General features: G+C 33.1%; 2 protein-coding genes across 2 annotated transcripts; one reads left to right on the forward strand and one right to left on the reverse strand.

The window, feature by feature from the left end:
- The first annotated feature begins 669 nt into the window (after positions 1 to 669).
- On the forward strand, positions 670 to 10,201 carry LOC106761061 (protein DETOXIFICATION 40-like). Its single transcript, XM_014644555.2, has 7 exons — positions 670 to 1,073; positions 1,190 to 1,821; positions 3,435 to 3,491; positions 3,925 to 4,163; positions 4,474 to 4,592; positions 9,841 to 9,927; positions 10,015 to 10,201. The coding sequence occupies exons 1-7, from the start codon at positions 747 to 749 to the stop codon at positions 10,075 to 10,077; spliced, it is 1,524 nt and encodes a 507-aa protein (XP_014500041.1). The 5' UTR covers positions 670 to 746; the 3' UTR covers positions 10,078 to 10,201.
- A 2,251-nt stretch (positions 10,202 to 12,452) lies between these two features.
- Positions 12,453 to 14,121, reverse strand: LOC106760658 (probable protein phosphatase 2C 11). Its single transcript, XM_014644069.1, has 2 exons — positions 14,046 to 14,121; positions 12,453 to 12,787 (listed from the first exon to the last, which is right to left on the reverse strand). Exons 1-2 carry the CDS (start codon positions 14,119 to 14,121, stop codon positions 12,453 to 12,455), a joined length of 411 nt encoding a protein of 136 aa, XP_014499555.1.
- Between the last annotated feature and the right edge of the window lie 209 nt (positions 14,122 to 14,330).

Raw genomic sequence — 14,330 nt, forward strand, 5'->3', positions numbered from 1 at the left:
CATTAAAACTTCAATTAACATAAACAATAGCCAATTGAAGTAAAGTTTCATCTTTTATTTCATTAAAAAAAATTAGGTACAATAAACTTATTTGTTCATCTATGTATGGGTATCTAAGTGCCATGCTCTTGTAACGCTTTCGCTATCCGACCCTCACAAACATATGCACACTGGGTTGGTTGCTGTACATGCCTCCCGGGCTTACAAAGGCAGTGTTTATGTCGGATTCTGCACGAAGCATACTTTGTACATTTCTCCTTTCATTCTTTTTTGCAAAACATAAACATACTTTGTTGAAAAAGAATGACAAACGCACAACAACATCAAAGAGACCAAAATAAAAAAATGTCAAATCCTAAAAACAAAAATAAAAAAATTTAAACACTAACAACAAAAACCCAATGTCAAATCCAAAACGCAACGAAGAAAATGAATCCATTTACCTTGCTGGAATCACTATGGTCACATAAGAATCTTGAACCACTATGGTCATTAAAGAATGTCGTTGGACATAATGATTGGAAGGATAAAAAATTAACTCTAAACCTATTTCGAAATAAAATTTTTATTAAAAAAAGTAATTCAAAGTAGTCAATCAAATGACACGTAGCGTTAGCAAAAAGTTATGAGTACCTCCACTTGTATAAACATAAGCATCCCAGAGACAAGCACCGGAGAGAAAGCCTCTGCAGTTCCTCTCACTTTATATTTTCTTTTTGTTATTATTCTTATTTTTATTGAGATCGATGGGTTCGGTGGAGACGGAACCGCTCTTGTCAGGGTTTTCTGCAGGAGAAGAAATTCCTCGCTCAAATTCCAAGCACGTGTCCGATGGGAAACTTGAGAGAATCCTCACAGACGACACCCTCCCATTCCTCCACCGTTTCGGGGCCGCCTTTTGGGTGGAGTTCAAGCTCCTCTTCTTCCTCGCCGCCCCTGCTGTGTTTGTCTATGTCGTCAACAACTTCATGTCCATGTCCACGCAAATGTTCTCCGGTCACCTCGGTAATCTTGAACTCGCCGCCTCCTCCCTCGGCAACAACGGCATCCAACTCTTAGCTTATGGCCTCATGGTATATGCAACCACTTCTTCAAATACTGCCTTCGAATAAATATTTGTTCATTTTAACAAATATTTACACATTTTAATTAAAAATGATTTTAGAAACTAACATGTAACTAATCGCAGTTAGGCATGGGGAGTGCAGTTGAGACGCTATGCGGACAAGCATACGGTGCGCGGAAGTTCGGGATGCTAGGTATATACATGCAGCGCTCAACGGTGCTTCTTTCATTGGCCGGCATCCTTATGACCGTCGTATACGTGTTAAGTGAGCCAATNTTACTCTTCCTCGGCGAGTCCGCGGAAATTGCGGCGGCATCGGCGCTTTTCGTGTACGGTTTGATTCCTCAGATCTTTGCGTACGCGGTGAACTTCCCTATTCAGAAGTTTATGCAGGCGCAGAGCATAGTGACGCCGAGCGCATACATCTCAGCGGGGACGTTAGTGGTGCATCTGTTGCTAAGCTGGTTGGCGGTGTACAAGATTGGGTTGGGACTCTTGGGAGCGTCACTGACGCTGAGCCTGTCGTGGTGGATCATCGTGATTGCTCAGTTCGTGTACATCGTGAAGAGCCCGAAATGCAAGCAGACGTGGCAGGGGTTCACGGTGCAGGCATTTTCTGGGTTGCCGTCGTTCTTGAAGCTGTCTGCAGCTTCCGCCGTTATGCTGTGTTTGGAGACGTGGTATTTTCAAATTCTGGTGCTGCTCGCAGGCCTGCTTCCTCAACCTGAATTGGCCCTTGATTCGCTTTCAGTATGGTAAGAATTTCATTCTCTCTTGTCACTTTCTATGACCCTCTTATTTATTTAGTCCTTTTCTTCTACCTTTCATATTTATTACCTCTGAAATACGAGGAAAACATCTTGTTAACAATTTTCTTTTAAATTTTTTATAATGTATACGTAACATATTAGTTCATTTTAAATACTTTTTTAAAATAAATACAAATAAATCAATAAAATGATAACATGTGTTTAGTTGTAAAAAAATTGTTAAAATATCATTATCCAAAATATTATGCTGATACTTAATTTATTTTTACACATTTTACGTCTTTTTAAATGACCAAAATATCTATAAAATGGATGGTTAAAAGAACACTTTTGTTTATCTTTCACCCTCTCTTTGTCGTTTTCGGAGTCTAATGATTGCCTCGATTATTGTGCCAACCGCAGTCTCCAATCAAGTATTCATTTCTGAGATCATTACTTAATTTAAACATGAATAAATTAGATTACTTTTTGTGATATTGTGAAATTTATTCTAAGACTATTAAATAATAAATATTTATTTCATTTTATTAATTAAATGTATGCTGTCATATTTTAAAATTAAAAAATATTATAAAAGGTTAATTTTCTTTATTATATTATTTAAAATTATAAATATATAATATTATAACTTAAATTATTACATGTAAATTATATTTTAATTAACTTAATAACTATTTTAATTTATTTAATTAAATACAATAATTAATTAATTAAAAAATATTTATGTAATAAATTTAATTTTCATGCGTATATATAAAATAAATTTTAAAAAGATATTAGAAAATAACAGGCGATTCCTTTAATAATGAGTTTTGACCCATTTTAGTATGATAATGATATTTAGACAACATTTTTTTAACAACATTTGAACATTGATTACGTGTTAATCTGTGATTGGTCAAAAATTACTTCACAATCAATAATAATAATTATAAACATTATTGTAGAGTAATTTTTGACCAATCACAGATTGACACATAATCAATGTTCAAATGTTAAAAAAAAAACGTGGATTTCACTATACAGTATATTTAAATGTTTTTTCTAAATGAGTAAATTAACTTGTCTTATTTAAATTTAAAATAAATTTTTAATATTTATAATTTAAAAAGAAAGTTATATTTTATGTGTTTCAAATAAATGAATATAATTATTTTAATCTAATTATATTAAATATTTTTTATATATCAAAATATATTTTTCAACTTAAGTAAAATTATGGTAAATGATATAAATAATTTAAATGATAACATGAAATGTCAGTCAAAAAGGTTTAATATAATTAAATTCAAATAATTATATTTATTATTTTTTTAAATTTGAGGATTAAAATATATCAAAGTTTTATGAATTTCAATTTTTTATTATTATTTAAAAAAATATTTAATCTTTTAATTTTTATCATACTTATTTTATTTACTTTTTATTAATATTTTTTGTTTGAATAAAAATATATTTTAATACTGGAAACTGAATGTAATTTTTATTTAAATGGTGTGTTTACTATTATTTAGTTTAGGGAAATTATTATATTTTTTTCAAAATTAACCTTATCAAACAAGCAGTGCTCTTTACTCGTGTTATTTTTGTTATTGCAGTACTACACTTTCTGGCTGGTTTCTCACGATCTCCATAGGATTCCAAGCTGCCGCAAGGTTAGATTATGTCATTTTATTTCTAACAAAATTTCCATTTGCGTAGATATATGGAGCACCAGGAAATTCCATAAAGTTTGTTTTATCAGCAATAAAGAATACGTAAAAAAATATAAGAAGCAGTCGGCGTCCTTTAGCCCTTGTACATAACCCTTACAGATACAGAATCAAGATTTATATGAATTTTACAAAGAAAAGGTGTGCATGACACTTCTCCAAAAACCTAATGCAGAGAATCATCAATCATAACCGAAAAATTATATTTGAGAGTTTCTGAAGTACATCCATTTAATAACCTTAATTAATAACAAAATATTAAGTTAAGATATTAAATTAAAATTAAAATATAAATTAAATTGTTAAATAAATAATTATTGTAAAGCGTATAGAAAACTATAAAAGCGGTAAGTTTGGTATTTAATGATGAATGCAGCGTGAGGATAGGTAACGAACTCGGAGCAGGAAATCCAAAATCAGCGTCTTTTTCGGTGGTAGTGGTGACAGGGATTTCTTTCATCATATCAGCTATTATAGCAATAGTGATTCTTGCACTTAGGGATGTCATTAGCTATGCCTTCACAGGGGGTGAACTGGTTGCTGCTGCAGTTTCAGATCTTTGCCCTCTGCTTGCTCTTGCTATTCTCCTCAATGGCGTCCAGCCNGTCTTATCTGGTAATTAATATTGATTACTTTATAATCATCTTGCTCCAACAAACCTTAAGAGTATCACATTTCATTCCATTGTAAATTGAATTATTCGTTGTCTTCTTCAAGTTCAAAACAGGTATGATTGTGAGAATACTCAATAATTAATTTCTCATCAGCCAATTTACTGATGTTTGATTGTTAGTTTTATCTTTGAACATAAAGCATTGTTAAAAATTCTCAAGATTTTCTTTATAACTCTTCTGTGCACCTTGTTTTATTAGTTAGTACAGTAGAAATTGTTGCATGCAGTTTAACCTATCTTATATGAATGAAGGGGTGGCTGTTGGATGTGGTTGGCAAGCTTTCGTGGCTTATGTAAACGTGGGTTGTTATTATGGAGTTGGCTTACCATTGGGAGCGGTTCTAGGCTTTTATTTCGCCTACGGTGCCAAGGTACGAACTTTTGGCCTTTTCATTTGAAAATTGATATATAGTTTTAACTATTTCTGAGCATCTACTCCACCATACGTTTTATTCTGTAAATATCAGTTTTATAACTAGGAAACAATGGTAAGTATCTAAACATGACTATTTTACCAACGGATTCTCTTAAGAAAAATATTTTTTTTAATAATTTTTTGACAACAGTGTCACCATTTTATTACTCTACTTGAATTTATTTTTAAAAATAATATTTGAAAATGGACCATGTCATGATGATAATGCATTGTAAAAAAATTGTAAAAAAAAATTATTAAGAAAACTTTTTCCATTACCAACTTTATTCTTTGTGTATGTAACATTCCAAAAATATACTATTAAACTATATAGAAGAGTTATCACATGCATAATACAATAGAACACTTATCCAATATATAAAGTATTTGGTATAAGAAATATATATATATATATATATATATATATATATATATATATATATATATATATATATATATATATACACACACTAATATAATATTTACAATAGTTCTATAATGTTCTAAGAAATAGCAAGATCTCTTTCTAATGTCTACTCCAGGAAAACATCTTCTTGTTCTGCTCACACCCATAGGATGATCATTACCAAAAAAAGAATACGACCACATACAAAACATAAACACAAAGTTGTAAGGTAGGCTAGTGTAATTTAATATTCATGTGGAAATGCAATTCAAAAAAACAACTAAGATACTCATACAACATGTGTAAAACATATAAATATATATTGACCTAACACTTGACTTGTCCATCCGGATTAGTATGAATATGTAGCTATGGCTACTCGTGCACTCGTTTGTGGTAAAGTAACTGGAACACCCTCAGCTGCCACACGAGGTTAGCCCGTTATCATTAACCTTAGGTCAAGGTAAAACCCTTAGGCTAGGACCTCCTACTATTCTCACAACATGCCTCACCATTCTCTACTTGAGAATTGGCGACCATTAAAATGTCAGGATGAACGCCAAGACTGAGCTTCTCATATTCATAATTTATAACATTTAAAATCACCACTAAGAAATTCCTCCTTAGAATTCTCTTCCAATCCACATTAGAAATATCATATACCGTACTTCAATACCAACATAATTTCTCATACATAATACAGTTAAGCAACTGAAATAAACACTTATAGTAAAACATAGAAACAACCTTTTAAAGATCGAATATATTATAGTAGTTTAAGGTCAAACGGTAAAAACAACCACCACCCATGAACACGACCGAACGGAAAAGATCAACATAACTTACGAACAAGACCGAACGGAAAAACACCTATAACACGTGAACACGACCGAACGATCAATTTAACGAGTAAGGCTCAAGCATGAGCCGAATACAGTTTGAGGGCTGAACATTAGAACAACCGAACACCAGAGTTAAACCGAACACTTTTAGCTTAGACCGAACACTTAGGGCATAGACCAAATACTAAGAACTTAGATAGAACACTTATAGCTTAAACCAAACACATAGGGCATAGATAGAATACTAAGAACTTAGATATAACATTTATGGCTTTGACCAAATACTAAGAACTTAGACAGAACATTTATAGCTTAGACCGAATACTAGTATAAGACTGATTACAAAACATGACCGAACGATCATTAACAGGTAAGGTTCCGCAGAGACCAAACCCATTTAAGACCGAATGCAAGAGTAAGACCGAACACAAGAGCAAGGTCGAGTGGTTAATGGCTAACGCTCAGCGGACTGCATAATTCTGTAGCACAACTGCAAAATTATGACCTACACCTAACTTTACCAATTCACAGCATTTTTCCTAACTTCTAATCCTTCAGACTTGTGTCACATACCTATTTACACTTAACCACGGGTATCTAAACCTTTCTAACATCATTCAAGAGGGTCTTATATTAGATTCACGCTTCAATTCTGCAGAATCAACTCAATGAACCAAAACCAATTCTCCTACTTTTGGTATAGTTTTGAGTGACTTAAAGGATCTAACAAGTCCTAAACACCCTATCCAGACTCTCCCCACCAACTAATTACACACTTGACCCCAATTCCTAATTTTTACTACTTTACTTCCTTAAAACTCATTTCACGAAATGGTACGAGAAAATTATGCAGAACAATTTCATCGTGATCACAGGTTTTTAATATTCCATACAGATAATTCCGATCACACCATAATCCAATTTCATACACATGCAAAACCCCAAACAACATTCCCATATTCAATAAATTCATCAATTAAATTAACTAGCTTCCCTTATCTCTAACCGAACCGGACAACTTCAACAACCTTCAGAAATTTGCTCACTCTTCAAGAAAATTTTAAGAACAACTATGGACCATCGACTGATGAAAGAAAATCAACTGTAGAACAAAAAATGAAGTCAGAAGGAGGGAAAGAAGGCTGATGAACACATGCAATAGGTGAAACAAAAATTTTAGAAGGCTGATGAACATTGCATGTGCCAGAAATTTCAAAAATTACCAAAAATAAGAGGATAAAACTTACCGGTTCTACACACCAAACCAATCGGTGAAACAAAAAACTCTTAACGCTAGGATCACCTAGGTATCTCTTGATCGTCGAACAGATGATCCACTGGTGAGAAATTCTAGAGAGAAGGGAGAAGAAGAGTAGAGAATAGTGTTTTAAAGAGATGAAAAGTATTTAGATAATGAACTGAGTGTTTTAAATTTTTATTTATACTGTTAGTTTATTTTAACACAAAATACTCGGTTTCATTATTGTCGCAACCGGAATCGCGACGGGACGACGATCCAAAAAGAAAACATGGTTTTGAAAAGAGATTTGGAGTCGCCACCATAGTTTATTCTGGAAAACTGCGGAAAAACCATAAAAAGGATAAGCCTTAGTCTATGAAAACCGGATTCTGGTTTCGGGAGTCGGTTACGTGTAGGGAAGATATTAGCACCCTACAACGCCTTAAGGCAGTACCTTTAATTAAATGCGCAAACTTGATATGGATTTTCAAAATTTTTAATTATCCCTGAAAATAAAATTCTAAAGAAACAAAAATATTTTTTATTTTTTGTGCCTGACACGGATTGACCTTGCTCCTACGTATTCTCAAAATGAGAAATCAGGGTTACATAGTTCTAGAAAATTGATTGGGAAATTTGTTTGAGGAATTTGTTTTGGACAAGATTTGGATTTTTTGGGAAAATGAAGAATAAGAGAAAGGTTTTCAACACAAGGCTGACGCGAATGGTCGCACATGTGCTTAAACCTTTTGAAATATTTTTTTTTTTAATTTTGAAGGAATAAGAAAAAAGGGTTTTCAACACAAGGCTGACGCGAATGATCGCACGTGTGCTTAATAATTTTTGTTTAATTTTAAAAGAATAAGAGAAAGGTTTTCCACACAAGGCTGACGCGAATGGTCACACGCGTGCTTAAACCTTTTGAAATAATTTTTGTTTAATTTTAAAGGAATATGAAAAAAACAAAGTTTCCAACACAAGGCTGATGCGAATGGTCAGACGTGTGCTTAATAATTTTTGAAATAATTTTTGTTTAATTTTAAAGGAATATAGAAAAAAAGGTTTTCAACACAAGACTGATGCGAACGGGCGCACGAATGCTTAAACCTTTTGAAATATTTTTAATTATTATTATTTTATATATTTTTTTTATCTTTCATTTTTATTAATTTTTATTTATAATATCAAAATAATGTTTTCATGTAAATATTTAAAACAACGTAAGTATTTTTTAAGGAAAGACTAAAAGGTAGAAAATAAATTACAGTTTATAAAAAAAATAATTAAGTGTTAAAAGAAACACTAAAAAATCAATTTTTATAATTTTTAAATTTACCCATTTTTTGCCTAAGAAAGAAAAACAATATTTAAAAGAAATAAAATAAAACAAGAACAATTTGAAACCGGAATTTAGTCATTAAAAGAAAGATAGCGTCACAAGCACTAACACTATTTTTTAAATTTTAGCCCTTTTTTTAAAAAAATACTTTTTATTGAACATTTGTTGTTTCTTTCAAAAATTTAGAATGCAGCAAAAAATAAAACAACAGGGTAATAAAGACTAAAAGAAACAAAATATAATAGCAATAAATAAAACAAAACAATCCGTAAGAAAAGGAGTGATATAAAAACCAGGATGAGCGCAACACGAAGCCCTTTTCTTTCTATTTCTTTCTGTTCCTTTACCTTCTCTTTTCGAAATTGGATTTTTCTCCTTTCTTCCCGAAGTTCAATGCTGTCCCATTTTTTGTTTACAAGGTGCATATTTATATACCCACATTTGTAATATTTATGGGATCCTGCCTTAATGACGAATTAATTGTCAATTAGCAAAATAGAGAAAGAAATGGTCTTAATTGAAGAAAAATAAATAATTGTCAGAAAATTGTCCATTTACAAGGAAATCATATTTTTCTTTTTAGGAAGAAACTGAATGCATCAATCAATATATTATTTTTAATTATTGCTTGTAATTATTGTTATAATGTTGATTCAAATTATTATCAAATAAAACAAAATTTCAAAAGTATTCTAAAGTGATCTGCCATGCATTAATATTAATTGTTTATGGACATTTTTTCAAGAAAATCAAATCCAATTCATCATGTGTAACACCTCTCCCATTTTATTCACGTGCACCCCCTTTTTTTTTTCTTTTTTCCTTCCTTATTTCCTTTTGTTTTTCTTTTTCATTTTCTTTCTTCTTCTTTGCTTTCCTTTTTTTTTTTGTTTTTCTTTTCTTTTTCTTTTATTTTTTGCTTTTCTTTTTTCTCTCTGTTTTTTTTCTTCTCGTTCCCATTTTTTTCTCTTTTATTCTTTTTTCTTTTTTTTTCTTTTTGTTTGCAATTATTTTTCTTTTCTTCTTTTTTTTTTTTTTTATTTTTTCTTGTTTTTGTTTTTTTTTACAAGATTAAACAAAATAGCAAAATAAAATTTAGAATAACAAAATAATAAAAAAAATGAAATAAGACAACAATAAAAACTAAGTCCTATTATTTAGTCATCCGGACGAAATTGGGTGTTGACAATTATTTTAATACATCTATCTACTCTTAACCATTTATTTTCTCGGTTCTTATAGTGTATATGTGTTATTTGTTCTTCATTTATTTCTTTATGCATGAGCATTTTAATTTAAAGTTGGGTTTAGTTTTTTTCTAAAAACTAGTCTATATATTTCAGTAGAAACAAATACACATTTTTTTTTACTTGGCAGGGAATATGGCTGGGAATGCTTGGTGGCACAGCCATGCAAACAGTGATTCTATTATGGGTTACATTTAGAACGAATTGGAATAAGGAGGTAAAAGACCATCTCTACACAGGTTTTCTTGGTTATAAGAATGCAGAAAAAGGGGTAACTTGATGTCACTGTCAATTTTGTTTATAGGTGGAGGAAGCAGCCAAGAGGTTGCACGAATGGGAGGACAAGAACGAGGAAGCACTAGACTGAAGGATGACTTGTTTATATAGGGGCCAGAGAGCTCATTATTATTATTATTATTATTATAATAATTATTATTATTATTATTTATTATGTCACTAGTGGAAAATATATTTTTTATAACAATTTTTTATACTGGTTAAAATCTACTAGCTATAGAAAGTGATGCGGTGGCAATTTCATAAATAAGAGAAACTTTTCTATACCGGTTATAATAAAATCAGGTATAAAAAGTGATATAATGGAAAAATTATAAATAATACAAATAGCTTTATATCGGTTACATTAAAAATAAGTATAGAAAATCTTTTATTTTACACCTGTTTACTTTAAAATAGGTATAAATTATTTTTCTATAACGGTTAAATATTATAATAGGTATGAATTACTTTACATATTCGATTTCGCACCTTTCTCTCCTTGAGAGTTTCATTGGTCTCTCTCCAGCTTCTTCTTGAGTCATGGCAAGCTTCTCCAACTTCTTCTCCTTGAGTTAAGGCAAGATTCTATCAGGTTTTTCCTTTCACAGAATCACTTCACCTTCTTCAATCTTCATTCTTCTCATCAATCCACTTTTTATACACCAAACTGCTTCCAAAACCTAGGGTTCTTCCTTTTTTCAACATTTCATCCGAGTTTGACTGATTAAAACCACTTTTGAACCGATCAAACCATTTCTCACCGATTATTTTCATTTTCCACCGATTGAACCCTGATTTTCTTCGATCTAGCCCATTTCCACCAATTAATCACTTGTTTTCACCGATTGCTGCTAATATGATTTCAATCAACAAACGTGTTAATAACTAATCTCATGACTAAAAACAAAACCAACGTGGCAGAGAGTGAAGAGGGAAGCTGGCATTGAGCGTGGCCTCGCTGTTTGCCACATGTACTAAAAAGATAACACACCATCCAATTTTAAGGACTAAAAATAAGAGTTTTAAAACTATGAGAATTAAAAACCATCAAAGTTTCGAGTAGGGACTAAAACCAAAATCGTGTGATACTTAAGGGATGAAAAACATATTTAACGCTATTATTTTTGTATTATTATTATTATTATTATTATCATTACCATTATTATTATTAGTAGTAGTATTATTATTTGTGTTATTATTATTATCATCATGATTATTATTATTATTATTATTATTGTTGTTGTTGTTGTTGTTGTTGTTGTTGTTATTATTATTATTATTATTATTATTATATGGTTTTATAGGTTCACAGGTCCCTATTTATGCGAGTTCGTTCCAATTGGGTCCTCTTATTTTGGAAGTAGTCAATTGAGTCCCTATTTTGGTAAAATTGGGTCAATACAACCCTTGCCGTTAAATATCAGTGGACGGCGTTAACTCTGTAGCGAGGTGGCATGCTGACTTAATATTAAATAATTACGTGGCACACTAATAGATTACGTGGATTTATTTTTATTTGATTAAACCTCTGTCAAACCAGACCTCCTCATTGATGGCTCTCTTCTTCCGTGCAACTGTGTCTCCATCTCCCTCTTACCTCCGCAACCCACGCGCCACCCCATATTCATTCTCTCCCCAACCCTAAAAATCAAACCCCCAAAATCTTCGCGCGATATCTGTTACTACTCGACTCCAAATATCTGCTACTACTCGGCTCCAAGAAAAAAGCCCTCCTCTGCAGTGCCTCTCAAGACGCCGATCCCGAACTCCTCTGCTACTTCGACAAGCTCGGCATTCCTCTTAACGAGCAGAAGCGTCTCGCCACCGTCGCCGTTGACAAAATCTCCATGGCCACCACCCACCGCAAAACCCTCGAGAAGGTCGGGTTCATATTCTGTGCGGAAAGGGTATGATGGTGCCAAGGTTGATATTTGGTCTTGTGGAGTTGTTTTGTTTGTTTTGATGGCGGGGTATTTGAGGGAGAGCAGTTGGTCGTCGGGGGAGGAAAGATCGATGAGAAAGACGAAGGCGGGGGGAGGGGGAAGGGGAAAGGAGGAGGGGGGAGAAGGAGAGTACTCGACGGTGATGTAGGTGGGGAAGAGTTCGGCAGAGAGGTTGGTGTCAGCGATGGGGCAGGCAAAAGGATTGCGGAGGAAGCAGAAGGGACAGTGCTAGATGCGGGACTGGTAGTCAAGGCGTGCGTAGGGGTTCAAAACGGCGGTGCATCACAAACAGAGAAGAGGGTGGTATGGGAGGATAGGGACCTCACTCACCATCAATGGACTACACATTATGCTCAGAGGGATCACCAGATACGTCCCCTCCGCCGCCCACGAATTCCACGTCCACCAGAGCCCTTCCACTGCCTCCAATTCCAACAGGTCCATCTCTCTCACACACGTACACACTCACTCTCTATTTCCCTTGCCCTTTGCACCCACCAAATTCCATTCCAACCTTCCTTTACCCTTCTACACCGAAATCCTCTTCTGCATCTGTGATATTTTGTACTAACGACACAACCTCCTTGTTTGATATGACATTCCAAAGGCCATCACTAACAATTATAATAAAATCTACACCATCAATTTCTTCCTCCTGAATTTCAGGGTCAGCGACAACATAAGGCTTAAGAAGTTTGTCGCCAAATGCACAGGACACAGCAAGAACACCACCGACCCTCCATGTTCCAGCCCAGATTATAAATCCCCCAGCCTTTTCAATCCTTTGACGTTCATCAGATCTATCGGGCTTGTGATCAATAGACAGAGGAATAACTGAACCAACTCTACTTGCAACTGTTAATTTTTTCTACGATGCATTCTACATTTCTACAAGTGGCGGTCATGGTGACGACAACGAGGGGGAGGAGACCGGTCATGTTATAGTTACCCATCTTCATTTTCTCTTTTTCTTTTTTTATTTTATTTTTTCCGACCACTGTAAGTTCAAAGAAGAAATTATCCGGGTCACCGAAAGAGCAAAAGTGAAGAAAAAAGAAAAAAACTTTAAGGGTACTGGAATCCATGGCAAGAAAGAAAGTGAGAGAGGTAACAAATATTATATTTAAAAATTAAAATAAATCCACTCTTAAAATAAATTCACATAATCACTTTTTAATCTGCCACGTATTTATTAAATGCCAGCTCATTATGCCACAAAGTAAATAATTTAATGCCGTTCACTAATATTTAACGGTAAGGATTGTATTGACTCAATTTTACCAAAAATAAGGACTCAATTGACTACTTCCAAAATAAGAGGACCCAATTGAAATAAACTCACATAAATAGGGACCTACAAACCTATTAAACCTTATTATTATTATTATTATTATTATTATTATTATCCCTACTTTTATTGGAAGTTGTGTGTTGTGACATGTAACAATTATATTCGAACAATTATCCATTTTTGTTAGAGATATTTTATACCTTTTGCGTTAGATTTTTTCTTTTTCTTTCTGTGATTAATTAAGGAGAATGATTATTCAATTTCAATAATTTAGGGATCACATTCTAGAGGATATGTAAATGTGATAATTTTATTTTCTCTTCTTGTAGAACGACTATAATAAGTAGTCATGTTTTTAAGAAATCAATAAGACTGAACTTTTTCCCTATCTTTCAGCAATAGAGTTTTAACAACTGGGAAAGGGTATATAACTTGGTGAACAAAAAAGTGAGAAATCATGGAAATAATTCTTGAGAAAGGGGATCCCCAGGGCAATTTGAAATTCAATGAAACAAAAATATCTAAGATCTACGAAAGTAAAAAGTACACTATTCCAATTCAATCATTGCGAATAGTGTTCGAGCTGCTTATTTACAAACGTGGACATCCAATAATAATAATAATAATAATAATAATAATAATAATAATAATAATAATAATAATAATAATAATAATAATAATAGTAATTATTCATATTCCTTCCAGACCTCATGATCAAGTGCCTTTGAAAGAAATGAAGGCTGATTGACATGCTTGTCTAAACAACAAAGTGGGATTTAAGGTTAGTGTTTCAGTATGGATGTGTGGGATAGAGAGACTAACCTCGCTGACTTATCTTTGGTTTTTCTGGATGTTTGGGATGCTCGCTTCTCCGTAATTGATATGCTCGTTCCTCCATAATCTAGGTCACTCGCTCCCTTTCTGGAAGCTGCTCGCACTCTTTCAACCTACACGATTCATGCTCCTTCAGCTTGTATCGTTCGTTCTCCTTTAGCCTGTACCGTTCATTCTCCTTCAGCCTGTACTGTTTGTTCTCCTTTGTGGGGTTGTACCTACAAAAGGCACTCCGACTCTCAAGTTAGGCGTAGGTTGTAGAACTTTTGCTCT

This window comes from Vigna radiata, chromosome 5, assembly GCF_000741045.1.
Source record: "Vigna radiata var. radiata cultivar VC1973A chromosome 5, Vradiata_ver6, whole genome shotgun sequence".
NCBI classification, from domain to species: Eukaryota; Viridiplantae; Streptophyta; class Magnoliopsida; order Fabales; family Fabaceae; genus Vigna; species Vigna radiata.

Excerpts from the sequence above, each read along its gene's own strand:
- LOC106760658 (XM_014644069.1), bottom strand. The coding sequence starts at position 14,121 with ATGGAGGAACGAGCATATCAATTACGGAGAAGCGAGCATCCCAAACAT. Across the intron at positions 12,788-14,045 it reads ACCAAAGATAAGTCAGCGAG|TTGCAAGTAGAGTTGGTTCA; the intron begins GTTAGTCTCTCT and ends AAAAATTAACAG.